The sequence below is a fragment of the Babylonia areolata genome, chromosome 27 (assembly GCF_041734735.1).
Source record: "Babylonia areolata isolate BAREFJ2019XMU chromosome 27, ASM4173473v1, whole genome shotgun sequence".
In the NCBI taxonomy this organism is placed as follows: domain Eukaryota; kingdom Metazoa; phylum Mollusca; class Gastropoda; order Neogastropoda; family Buccinidae; genus Babylonia; species Babylonia areolata.
This window is the reverse complement of record NC_134902.1, coordinates 15,166,364-15,178,863: the sequence shown is the minus strand read 5'-3', so window position 1 is coordinate 15,178,863 and position 12,500 is coordinate 15,166,364. Positions and strand designations below refer to the sequence as shown.

The following is a 12,500-nucleotide window of genomic DNA, read 5'->3' as shown; positions in this document are numbered from 1 at the left end:
GTGTGTGTCTGTCTGTCTGTCTGTCTTTCTGTGTGTAAGTCTCTGTGTGTGTGTGTGTGTGTGTGTGTGTGTGTGTGTGTGTGTGTGTGTGACAAAATGAAAAACTCTTGCAAACGTTAGCGGTAGTCGATTGCTGTGGGAATGAAGATGAACTGTATGAATAGCCCGAGAATTGTTGTGTGGAAGCACACATAGATAAAGAAAGTAAGAAAGAACAAGAAACATATACATACGTACAAACATACATACATACAGACATGGGAAATACAAATAGATAAATAAATCATGACATAATGCTGCTAAACGTGACAACGAAAGTCGTGCATACCCAGTTGTGGAAACACAAAGTCGCAGGTATTCAGTGGAGCGATGGGGCCATACCTTGGGACACGAATTAAATGTCACAGTAGTGCATGCAGCCTGCTGGCACTGTCACGGTGACTGAGAAAGCAAGCTGTGCACTTGGACACAATATGTTCGTTTCCAATGACCTAAAGTTCTAGCGGATCCATAAGCCTGTTGCTCCGTATACCTTAACAATTAGATATTATAGATATTACATATATGCTGTATATATATATATATATATACTGATGGATATGCTGGGAAATGTCAATGTATGTCGTTTAGACAGAGTTGTTGTTTTCCACAGATGGTGATGAATATATTCATCGATGAACATGCTGATAAATACCAATGTATGTCGTTCAGACCGAGTGACGGGCGCAATAGCCGAGTGGTTAAAGCGTTGGTCTGTCAATCTGAGGGTCCCGGGTTCGAATCACGGTGACGGCGCCTGGTGGGTAAAGGGTGGAGATTTTTACGATCTCCCAGGTCAACATATGTACAGACCTGCTAGTGCCTGAACCCCCTTCGTGTGTATACGCAAGCAGAAGATCAAATACGCACGTTAAAGATCCTGTAATCCATGTCAGCGTTCGGTGGGTTATGGAAACAAGAACATACCCAGCATGCACACCCCCGAAAACGGAGTATGTCTGCCTACATGGCGGGGTAAAAACGGTCATACACGTAAAATCCCACTCGTGTGCATACGAGTGAACGCAGAAGAAGAAGAAGTTCAGACCGAGTTGTTATTGTTTGTTTGTTGTTGTTGTTGTTTTTGTTGTTGTTGTTTTTGTTGTTTTTTCACGGATGGTAATGAATATATTTATCGATGAACATGCTGATAAATGTCAATGTATGTCGTTTAGACCGAGTTGTTTTTTTGTTTGTTTTTTTGTTGTTGTTGTTTTTCACAGATGGTAATGAATATATTTATTGATGAACATGCTGATAAATGTCATTGAGTGTACGTCGTTTAGACCGATTTTTTTCCCCTCCACAGATCAGTGGTAGCATATGTCACTCGACTGGCTGCTGGCTGTTTCAGTTTCAGTTTCAGTAGCTCAATGAGGCGTCACTGCGTTCGGACAAATCCATATACGCTACACCACCAGCAGCGAAACCCAACGCGCTTAAAAGTCTGTCAGAAGTGGGATTCGAACCCACGCCTGGAGAACCAGACTGCGACCTGAACGCAGCGCCTTGGACCGCTCGGCCATCCTGACTCCTGACATCCTGACTGCTGGCTGTGTCATCGTGCACCTGACATCAACAAACAACCAGGGCGTCCTGTGAACTGAACTGCAGGACTTTTTAGCTGCACCACAGTGTTCAGTGCAACAGTACGAACATTCATTCACAGGTGCAACAGTGCGAACATTCATTCACAGGTGCAACAGCGCGAACATTCATTCACAGGTGCAACAGCGCGAACATTCATTCACAGGTGCAACAGTGCGAACATTCATTCACAGGTGCAACAGTGCGAACATTCATTCACAGGTGCAACAGTACGAACATTCATTCACAGGTGCAACAGCGCGAACATTCATTCACAGGTGCACAGCGCGAACATTCATTCACAGGTGCAACAGCGCGAACATTCATTCACAGGTGCAACAGTGCGAACATTCATTCACAGGTGCAACAGTGCGAACATTCATTCACAGGTGCAACAGTGCGAACATTCATTCACAGGTGCAACAGTGCGAACATTCAGTCACAGGCATACTAGTTTTTTGTTCATTGCTGTTTTGTTTTGTTGTTGTTTTTCATTCTTTTGTGTGACAACAGTTTGCCGCGCTAAGTTCCGTGAACTTGCTCCGGCCGCGGCCATGGCTCTGCACTACCCATCCAGCCCTCGTCAAGACCTCATCGCCCCGCCCCCCAAACTGCACCCGGCCGCCGCAACCCGGCGTTACTACGACCCCTCTGAAGACCTGGCTGCTGAAGCAGAGGAGTGGTTCTTCAACATGAAAATCCACGACAGCCACCCTGGAGCTGCCCCTTCACCCTCCCCCCGATCTCCCCGAAAACCCAAGCAGCTGGACCCCGTGACGGTGAAGCCCCACCACCACCACCGCCCCAAAGCCAAGGCATCTGGCGGAACTAAAGCCGGGCAGGGCAGGATATCACGTGATCAGGGCAGGACGTCACGTGACGGTGGCAGGCCTCAGTTCCGCGGGAAGGGGCGCGCGGGGAAGCTGCAGTCCCTGTGCACCCCGTCCCCCGCTGAGCTGAGGGAGCAGATCGACCTCCAGACGGCCAGGTCCATAGGGGACAGCCTCATCTTCCACAACATCCCTGAACGATCCAACGACACGCCAGAGGATGAGGTAAACTGTACATGATAAACGGGAACAGAAAACTGAACTGACAAATTTAACTTTGTCCGTACAATCGTCAGTGTGTGTGTGTGTGTGTGTGTGTGTGTGTGTGTGTGTGTGTGTGTGTGTGTGTGTGTGTTTTATCTTCAGTTTAACGTCTATTCACTATAAGTGTTTTTAGACGTGTGTGTGTGTGTGTGTGTGTGTGTGTGTGTGTGTGTGTGTGTGTGTGTGTGTGTGTGTGTGTGTGTGCATTGTGGTGATATTATTATTATCATTATTATTATTATTATCATCATCATCATCATCATCACTACATCATCATCATGTATGATAATAACACTAACAATAATGATAATGATAATAGTTGTAGTAGTAGTAGTAGTAGTCAGTAGTAATGATATGGCGCAAACTCCCTGTTCAGTGTGCTCTAAGCGCCTAACATAAAACAATACATAATGATTAAACAATACTGCGTGATGGCATACCGTAAACTGCACATGAAGACTGACGTTTCAGAAACGGAAAGAAAAAAAAAAAGAACAGCCACAAAATCACTTAGTTTATTTTATCTTATTTTATTTCATTTATCTAAATTCATTCATTTGTGTTTTATCCACTGTTATCTTTTATTATCATTATCTTGTCCGTTTACCTCCGGCGGCTGTCATTCCCACTGAATTGACACTGTTTCTGCAGACAGACTTAATGGTCCGAAACGTTGGACTCTTCTTAGTAACAAACAAACAAATATACAACCCCCTCACCCCCCACCCCACCCCCCAAAAAAAAGAAAGAAAAAAAGAAAAAAACAACAACAAAAAAAAAAACAAAAAAACCCAGTTGGTTTAAAAAAATCTTTTTGTGGCTACAGTTGTTTGGTTGTTGTTTTTTTGTTTGCCGGGCGGGGGGGGGGGGGTGTTGTTTGTTTTGTTTTGTTTTTTAACAAAAACAAAAAAAACGTTGGTTTAAAAAAAACATCTTTTATAGGCTACAGTTGGGTTTTGTTGTTGGTGGTGTTTTTTTAAATAATCTTTAACCATTTGTAATGTTCACATATCATACACCTGTCCCTCAGGTGGTCAAGTTCTGTCAGGACTACCTGGTGGGCCATCGGAGAGTCAAGCACGTGCAGTTCGGTCACGTGCACAAGATGGAGCCGCGCTTCGCCAAGAACGCACCAATCGCCGCTCGCTTCACTCTCCTCTTACCGCCGTCAGCTGACCAACCAGAGGCCGAGAAATACCAGCCTCTCCCTTACATTCCGGCCGTGCCCAAGAGGAGGCTACCCTTGCTGAAAACCAAGAGCCGTCGAAAAGCACAGTACAATGTTGATTGAGTTAAGGAAGAATTCTCTCCCTTGCCCGGACGCAGTTCGTCCAAAAAAAAAAAAAAAAAAAAAATTGTGGACGAAACATCACACACACACACACACACACACACACACACCCGACGAATAAGTTATAAGACATTCTTCTAGTATTGTGAGGTGGTTATGTATAGATCCTCCAATATTACTGAACATGAACTGGAGTCTTACGGGAAATTTACGAAAAAAAAAAAAATTAAACAGTACACTACTTTTTCTTACCCATATCAGTTTCGACCGTAACTTGTGCTATTAGTAATTTTTAGAGTTTAGAGTGTTACGGGAAGTGGGATAGAGGTAGGGCTAAAACGGCTGGTCGGTTAACTGCTCAATGGTGTGGGCCTAACAGTGATGGTATTATCCGAGCTGGCGAACAACAGTGGATACTGACACCGATATGTTATCGTTCCTGAGTGCACGTGCACTTTCTGGACTCAGTCCTGTAGTGTTAGATTGTCAGCGGTGGGCGTTGGTTCCAGAACATGATATGGGCATTGTATTCATTGTCAGTGTGGTTTGTCAGTAGACCTTACTGAATGGCAATGAAATTTGCGTCAGTGGAAATGACCGTTGAAGACAAAATCATGATGATAATGATGATACTAATGATGACAATGATAATTTTTAAATAATAATAATAATGATGATGATGATAATAATAACAATAATAACATATGATAATAGATGATGATAATAATAACCATAAAAGATAATAATAATAATAATGATGATGATGATGATAGTAACAATAATGATAACTATTATTAACAGTCTTTATTGTTATTGTTATTATTACTCAGTGATCATTAACTCATTCTTTCCGTTGTGTGCTCACAGCAATCGGCGGACTATTTTTACTAATATGCTCATCAGTCCCGTGACTCTGTAAAACATGATGGCTAGCTACATCGAGACTGCCTGTGGGCCATCACAGGGTCCAGACAATTACAGTCCCAGCGGCAACAGTCCTTGGGGAATTAACTCACTCAGTACGGCCAGTCCTCTCTACTCCTCTACACAGACCCCTCGGATGTCCAGTGGGTGTCTGAATGACCAAACCTTTAGCTTCCGTCGTCAGAATTGTGACATTCTTTGTCAACATTCACGTCTTCAGTATAAGAGCCTTCCGCTTGCAATATTTTGATGATGGTAATTGGGGTGAAACGCTGTTAACGTCGTCTCTTTCGCCGTTCGTATGGAAAGAGTTAATGTCACGTCGCCAATAGGTTCCCCAACAGAGGCGACCTGCACGCTTCTGAATTACTTCGTTGGTGTTCGGAAGTGCCTATTTTTGTTCCCGGTCGATAATTCCGCGGGGAAACCTCTGTGTCACACGCAACCAAAGGAGAGAGAGACAGAGAGAATACGAATGCGTTCTTTTTAATCGCATATAGGTCACAGGTATTATTACAAAATTACATTGTGGTTTGGTGGAGAGGAAACAGTGGTAACAACATCTTCATGAGAGAGAGAGAGTTTATGTGTGTGTGTGTAGCGTGGGTGTGTGTGTGTGTGTGTGTGTGTGTGTGTGTGTGTGTGTGTGTGTGTGTGTGTAACTCTGTGTCACGGTGTACGCTCGCGCGTGTGTGTGTGTGCGAGACGTATGAGAGTTTGTCAGTGGATGAATTCCACTTCTTTTTATGAATCTTACTCGTAGTCATGTAACTGTGTAAAATGCAGTATTTCATTCTTAATTTACTTTTTTCTTTTGTTTGTTTGTTGTTGTTGTTGTTGTTATAAAGATTCTTCTTCTTCTTCTTCTGCGTTCGTGGGCTGCAACTCCCACGTTCACCCGTATGCACACGAGTGGGCTTATACGTGTATGACCGTTTTTACCCCGCCATGTAGGCAGCCATACTCCGTTTTCGGGGGGTGTGCATGCTGGGTATGTTCTTGTTTCCATAACCCACCGAACGCTGACATGGATTACAGGATCTTTAACGTGCGTATTTGATCTTCTGCTTGCATATACACACGAAGGGGGTTCAGGCACTAGCAGGTCTGCACATATGTTGACCTGGGAGATCGTAAAAATCTCCACCCTTTACCCACCAGGCGCCGTCACCGTGATTCGAACCCGGGACCCTCAGATTGACAGTCCAACGCTTTAACCACTCGGCTATTGCGCCCGTCGTTATAAAGATGAGACCGACTGATTATCTTGCCTTTCGTTACTGAAAAATGATACTATATACTGGGATCAGATAGTGAAAGATTTTACTCGCTTTTTTCTTGGAACATGCAGTTTACGATTCATGTGTTGTAGAACTTGTGGCAGCAGCAGCAGCAGTCTTAGTCCGCGGTAGTGCTCGTCGTCATAGAACTAGTAGTGGTAGTGGTAGTAGTGGAAGTAGTAGTAGTAGTGAGTAATCTTACATTTTTTTTACTTTCGTGATTTAGATAGAAAATTGTGGTGTGTGTGTGTGCATGTTGTGTGCGTGTGTGTGTGTGAGTGTGTGTGCGTGCGTGCGTGTGTTTGTTTGTTGTGCCCGCTGGTGTGTGTGTGTGTGTGTGTGTGTGTGTGTGTGTGTGTGTGTGTGTGTGTGTGTGTGTGTGTACATGCTTTTGAGCGTGCGTGCGTGTGTGTGTATGTGTGTGTGTATGTTGTGTGCGTGTGTGTGTGTGAGTGTGTGTGCGTGCGTGCGTGTGTTTGTTTGTTGTGCCCGCCGGTGTGTGTGTTGTGTGTGTGTGTGTGTGTGTGTGTGTGTGTGTGTGTGTGCGCGCGCGTGTTTTTGAGCGTGTGTGTGTGTGTGTGTGTGTGTGTGTGCGTGCTTTTGAGCGTGCGTGCGTGTGTGTGTGTGTGTGTGTGTGTGTGTGCGTGCTTGTTTGCGTGCATGCGTGTCTGTGTCTGTGTCTCTGTGTATATGTGTCTGTGTATTTGTGAATATGTGTATGTGTGTGTGTATGCGGTCTGTCTGTGTGTCTGTGTTTCTGTGTGACCGAGTGTGTCTGTGTGTTTGTGAAAAGATTTGAATAGAAATGAAAGTTTGGAGGACACTGTGGATGTAGTGTGTAGATGTAAGTGTGTGTGTGTGTGTGTGTGTGTGTGTGTGTGTGTGTGTGCGTGCGTGCCAGTGCGTGCGTGCGTGTGCCCAGTGTGTGTGTGTGTGTTTGTGCGTGTGTGTGTGTGTATGTGTGTCTGTGTATGTATGTGTGTGTAAGTGAGTGAGTGTGTGTGTGTGTGTGTGTGTGTGTGTGTGTGTGTGTGTGTGTGTGTGTTTTGTGGCAATCTCACCCTCAGCTTTATCATAGGTATTATTCGCACATTAAATGATGCGTGTGTGAATGGTGAAGGGAAGTGGAAAAGACTTATCATTAATTATATATATATATATATATATATATATATATATATATATATATATATATATATATATATATATATATATATACAATATATATACACACATATAAGTGAATGTTAATGATGGGAATTGCTCATTGAATCGTTTGTGCGTGTGTGTGTGTGTGTGTGTGTGTGTGTGTGTGTGTGTGTGTGTGTGTGTGCGCGCGTGCGCGCGTGTGCTTATATATTATCATATTTCATTTTCTTTATTTTCGTCGTTCCTTTTTTTTTTTTTTTATTCCCTCATTCATTCTTTTCTCTGTCCATTATTTTATTTTATTTTATTTTAAAGTTTTAAAAAAGGATGATGTATAGATGTGTCACATAGTTTTCTGTGTGTTTTTGTTTTCTAAAGCGTGGGCGTTCAATTGAAATTTGTTGTTTTAACTACATGGGAAAAAAAATAAAGTCTTCCGAATTCAGTCAGTGGAAGTGTAATGTGTTAGTCAACAGGACCGTCTGAAGTTGAAGATGCTGAATTCCTTTAGCGACTCATCGATCGAACTATCGAAGACTTTTTTTTTTAACCCAATTGTTCAAATACTTTCTATATGTTTGTGTCTGTCTGTCTGTCTGTCTGTCTGTCTGTCTGTCTGTCTATCCGCTCTCTTTGTTTCTATATCACACTCCACCTTTCTCTGTGTTGCTGTGTCTGCTTGTCTGTCGTCTGTCTTTGTTTCTATCTTACCTTACACTTCCTCTAATTGTTTGTTTGTTGTGCCTGTGTGTGTGTGTGTGTGTGTGTGTGTGTGTGTGTGTGTGTGTGTGCGCGCGCGTGCGCGCGCGCGCGCGTGCGTGCATGTTCCCCCAGTCTGTTTCTATCTAACCCTCCACTCCACAGTGGGGTGATGGCCTAGAGGTAACGCGTCCTCCTAGGAGACGAGTGAATCTGAGCGCGCTGGTTCGAACCACGGTTCAGCCGCCGATATTTTCTCCCCCTCCACTAGACCTTGAGTGGTGGTCTGTCATTCGGATGTCGTGAGACGATAAACCGATGTCCCGTGTGCAGCATGTACTTAGCGCACGTAAAAGAACCCACGGCAACAAAAGGGTTGTTCCTGGCAAAATTCTGTTAGAAAAATCCACTTCGATAGAAACTGATAAAACTGCACGAGGGAAAAAAAAGGAAAAAAAAAAAAAAGAGGTGGCGCTGTAGTGTAGTGACGCGCTCTCCCTGGGGAGAGCAGCCCGAATTTCACATAGAGAAACCTGTTGTGATAAAAGAAATACCCCCTCTCTTTGTTTCTATCTTACCCTCCACTTCCTCTGTGTGTGTGTGTGTGTGTGTGTGTGTGTGTGTGTGTGTGTGTGTGTGTGTGTGTGTGTGTGCGCGCGTGCGCGCGTACGCGCGCCCCCAATCTTTGTTTCTGTATTACCCTACACGTTTTCTTTTATTTGTGTCTGTCTGTCTTGCATATCTGTCTACTTGTCTGTCTGTCTGTTCCCGGCTATCTTTGTTTCTGTCTTACACTCTGTGTGTGTGTGTGTGTGTGTGTGTGTGTGTGTGTGTGTGTGTGTGTGTGTGTGTGTGTGTTTGCCATTGTTTGATGATTGATTGATTCTTTCTACTAAACCATTGTTCTGTACAACTCACTATCATGTAAAAGCGTTCAGTTTTAAGACGATGGTCATAATTCATGAGCAAAGGTTCCATTGATGTAAATTCCACATATGCATCATTCACACACACACACACACACACACACACACACACACACACACACACACACACACACACACACACACACACACACACACACACACACACACACACACACACACACACACACACACACACACACATGATGATACGGCACACGAAACATATGTACGGCACGGCACTACACATGATATGCACACATACGCACGCGCACACTGCATATACACACACAAAGACACACAGACAGAAAAACACACACACACTGGCACACACACACACACACACACACACTCTCTCTCTCTCTCTCTCTCTCTCCCTCTCTCTCTCTCTCTCTCTCTCTCTCTCTGTCCGGTGTGTCTCTCTCATTGTTTTTAGGGGGATACAGACAAATCCACTTCGATACTGAGGTAGGGGGACATAGGTATATAATACGTCATCTGAGTCACGCAGGAGCGGGAATTTTTTTCTCCCGGGCCCATCGCAGCTGAGACCACAAGTCGTGGTCAACTAGTGTATGTTTTCTGTAGCCGGTCTTTGGTGTTAGTCCTTAGGACTAATGAAAGAGAAAATACCAATGTCCCACTTTGTACCGTACAGCATCATATGAATTAAAGAACGTACAGGAGTGTCTTTAAAAAATAAAAAAAAAACTTTTAAAAATCAGTTCACATGTACAAGGTGGCAAGCAACTTGGCAGATTCATTTGTCTTTTTCTTTATCTTTGGCAAACTTTTGCAGAAAATCCCACTTCGATTTGTAAAAAAAAAAAGAATTACAAAAATAATAATAATAAATAATAATGATAATAAAAAGATATACACTATATATACACAGTCACTGAGAAGAAAAGTATATAAACAAATAAATCTATGAAAACTAAAGGTTGGGGCAGATAACTGACGCCGACAATTTGCTTTGTCCATGTCAGCCGGTCGTGCCACAACACTGTACGTAGTGCAATGCAGTGTCATACAGTACAGTGCAGTGTGGCCGGGTACAGTGTAAGGCAGTACAGCCGATACTGCACAGCACATCACAGCACAGCACATCCCTGTACAACGCAATGCAGCGCAAATGGGAGGAAAAGCTTGCTCAGTGAACAATGGCAATGCACGACAGCGCAGCTCAGTTTTTCACTGTGACTCACTGAGAATCAAATCTGCTAAGATAAGACAGAAATGATTATAATCATACGATAATTGTAATGACATGATGACGATATGGACACTACCAGAATTTACGTGACATGCAGCTACCCGGCTCGGTCAGAGGCCACTGAAGGTCTAATTAAGCTGCTTTACACTCAAGCACGGCCGAGTCATTTGCACAACCAGGTTGCCTACCTGGGTAGAACAGACTACAGCCAGCTGCTTTTGGGTGTTCATATCATATGAACGTACGGCATCATTAAAATAAATGTAACACTGTATATATAGTGAAAGGAGAAAGACTGATAACCGAGAACTGACGCAGTATATGCTACGTGGATGAAAATTTGAGAACAGTGCGTTTATATGTCTTCTCAGTTGATCAATGATACACGTGTGTATCTATTCCATTCAAAATTTACGTTACAACAATGCCTATAGTTATATGTACCCTGCATGAAATTAAATGAGGAAAGTTAAGTAAAATGTAGGCTATGTCCAATCGCGGTTAATGACAGTTAATTCCAAAGCCGTCATGTTCGACACTGCAAGATAGAATTAGTGCTGTCCACACACCGACAGAAAGATCCGACAGTTTCAGTTTCAGTTTCAGTAGCTCAAGGAGGCGTCACTGCGTTCGGACAAAACCATATACGCTACACCACATCTGCCAAGCAGATGCCTGACCAGCAGCGTAACCCAACGCGCTTAGTCAGGCCTTGAGAACACACACACACACACACACACACAAAAAAGAAAAAAAAAACAAAAAAAAACAACAACGGGGGAATAAATAATAGATAAGCTTGCATAAATAAATAAATAAATAAATAATAATTATAATATAGAAAAAGGTAGTAGTAATAATATTAGTAATACAGGCATTCACACACACACACACACGCATCTAGACAAATACGCAAGAGAGAGTTATTCTTCCTTGGATATGATAGATGGCGTAACAACTTCCAGTAGTTCCGTTTGTTTTGAGGTTGTCTTTCCTTGTACTAGAAACGGAACAAACACAGACGTTTGACAAACAGGAAAAAAAAAATTAGGCGTACGTGAGTTAACGCAATTGAAAGAACGCGTGCAGTATTAAAGTTTGACGCGTTCAGTGATTTTCCCTTTCCTTGCATGTTTCCATGATAAGCAATCAGGGTGATCAAAATATCTGATGTGCGGGTTGACCCTGAAAGTTGAGGTCTGCTTCAGTTACACCCTTTCGCAGTTTCGGCCTTAGTTTCGGGTGAGCATCCAACGTACGCAAATTGACCGACCGACTGAGCTTTGGCGAGTGGATTAGTTCTTTCTCGGCAAAGCCTCGTACAAAATACTGAGCCAACATGGACAAAGCGGCGAGGGCTGTTAGGAGGTAAGTGAATTCTGTTGTTTATGCATCAAATGCCTGTAAGTGACATCGTCCGTTTACTCAGTGCCCTGACCAACTTCACTCAGTAGATGACTAGATCTGCTAACTTGCAAAATTTCAGTCAGTGTCTCATTGCAAAAGATTGGGTCAGTCAGTAATTGAAGTTAGAATTCTGTAAGGAAAGTTTCCAGGACATAGGAGTAGTTTATCAAGTACTTGCAGCCCTTCAGCCTCCTAAGGGTTGGGGTCAGTGTGACAATAGCGGGTCGATGACACTGACAGTGAAAGTGGGGATGGTGGATGAGAGTGTTCGTGAGTCAGGGATGTTTTCATATTTCGCCTTAGTTGATGTTTCTGTCATTTGTATATGCTGGGTATTTTGATTGTCAGTAATTCTGATACATGAAATACAAGATTTCAAACCTGGATTAACAACATGCATATTGTATTGTATTTGATATATCCTAAGTATTGTATTTGATGTATCCGAAGTCAGTGTGTGTGTACACATACACAATGCACTTGAAACTGTATACAGTTGAAGTGAATTGAGGCACTTACAGGCTTGGACGATTTGAACAAATCTTCACTCCTGACCCACCAGTGACTACACATTGTCAAGATTCAGATCTAAGACCATTAGAATAGAATTAGATGAATTTTCAGTGCTCAAACAGTTCAGTTAGTATAACCATCATTGACCAAACTTTACTGTTTTCTTTATCAAAGTTCTCCATTTTCTTTTCGGACTTCATTCAAAACAGTTCTAGGAAGTGTTGCTACCGTCAGAAGTGATAGTGTTGAGTGCAATTTATTGCCTAGCCAACATTAACAGACAGAATAATCAAAATGTGATTGTGGTCAGTATACAGAAGGAAGTTAGGGCTATCACAGGGCTGGAAGGGACGGCTGACTTGAGTGAACATATGTTAG

The 12,500-nt window shown here is 43.0% G+C and overlaps 2 protein-coding genes and 1 non-coding gene across 3 annotated transcripts in view; 2 read left to right on the top strand and 1 right to left on the bottom strand.

Moving 5' to 3' along the window:
- The window catches only part of LOC143301498 (uncharacterized), a 5,910-nt gene extending 1,844 nt beyond the window's left edge, over nucleotides 1–4,066 (top strand). Inside the window, exons 2-3 of the mRNA XM_076615819.1 lie at nucleotides 2,140–2,681; nucleotides 3,751–4,066. Of these exons, the coding sequence (XP_076471934.1) occupies nucleotides 2,181–2,681; nucleotides 3,751–4,011 (762 nt within the window). The 5' untranslated portion in view covers nucleotides 2,140–2,180 and the 3' untranslated portion in view covers nucleotides 4,012–4,066. The remainder of the gene's footprint in view (nucleotides 1–2,139; nucleotides 2,682–3,750) is intronic.
- Nucleotides 1,488–1,571, bottom strand: Trnal-cag (transfer RNA leucine (anticodon CAG)). The gene has a single exon. It is a non-coding gene; the product is annotated as a tRNA-Leu (tRNA).
- A 7,126-nt stretch (nucleotides 4,067–11,192) lies between the features above and the next one.
- The window catches only part of LOC143300942 (uncharacterized), a 22,273-nt gene continuing 20,965 nt past the window's right edge, over nucleotides 11,193–12,500 (top strand). Inside the window, exon 1 of the mRNA XM_076614890.1 lies at nucleotides 11,193–11,570. Within this exon, the coding sequence (XP_076471005.1) occupies nucleotides 11,542–11,570 (29 nt within the window). The 5' untranslated portion in view covers nucleotides 11,193–11,541. The remainder of the gene's footprint in view (nucleotides 11,571–12,500) is intronic.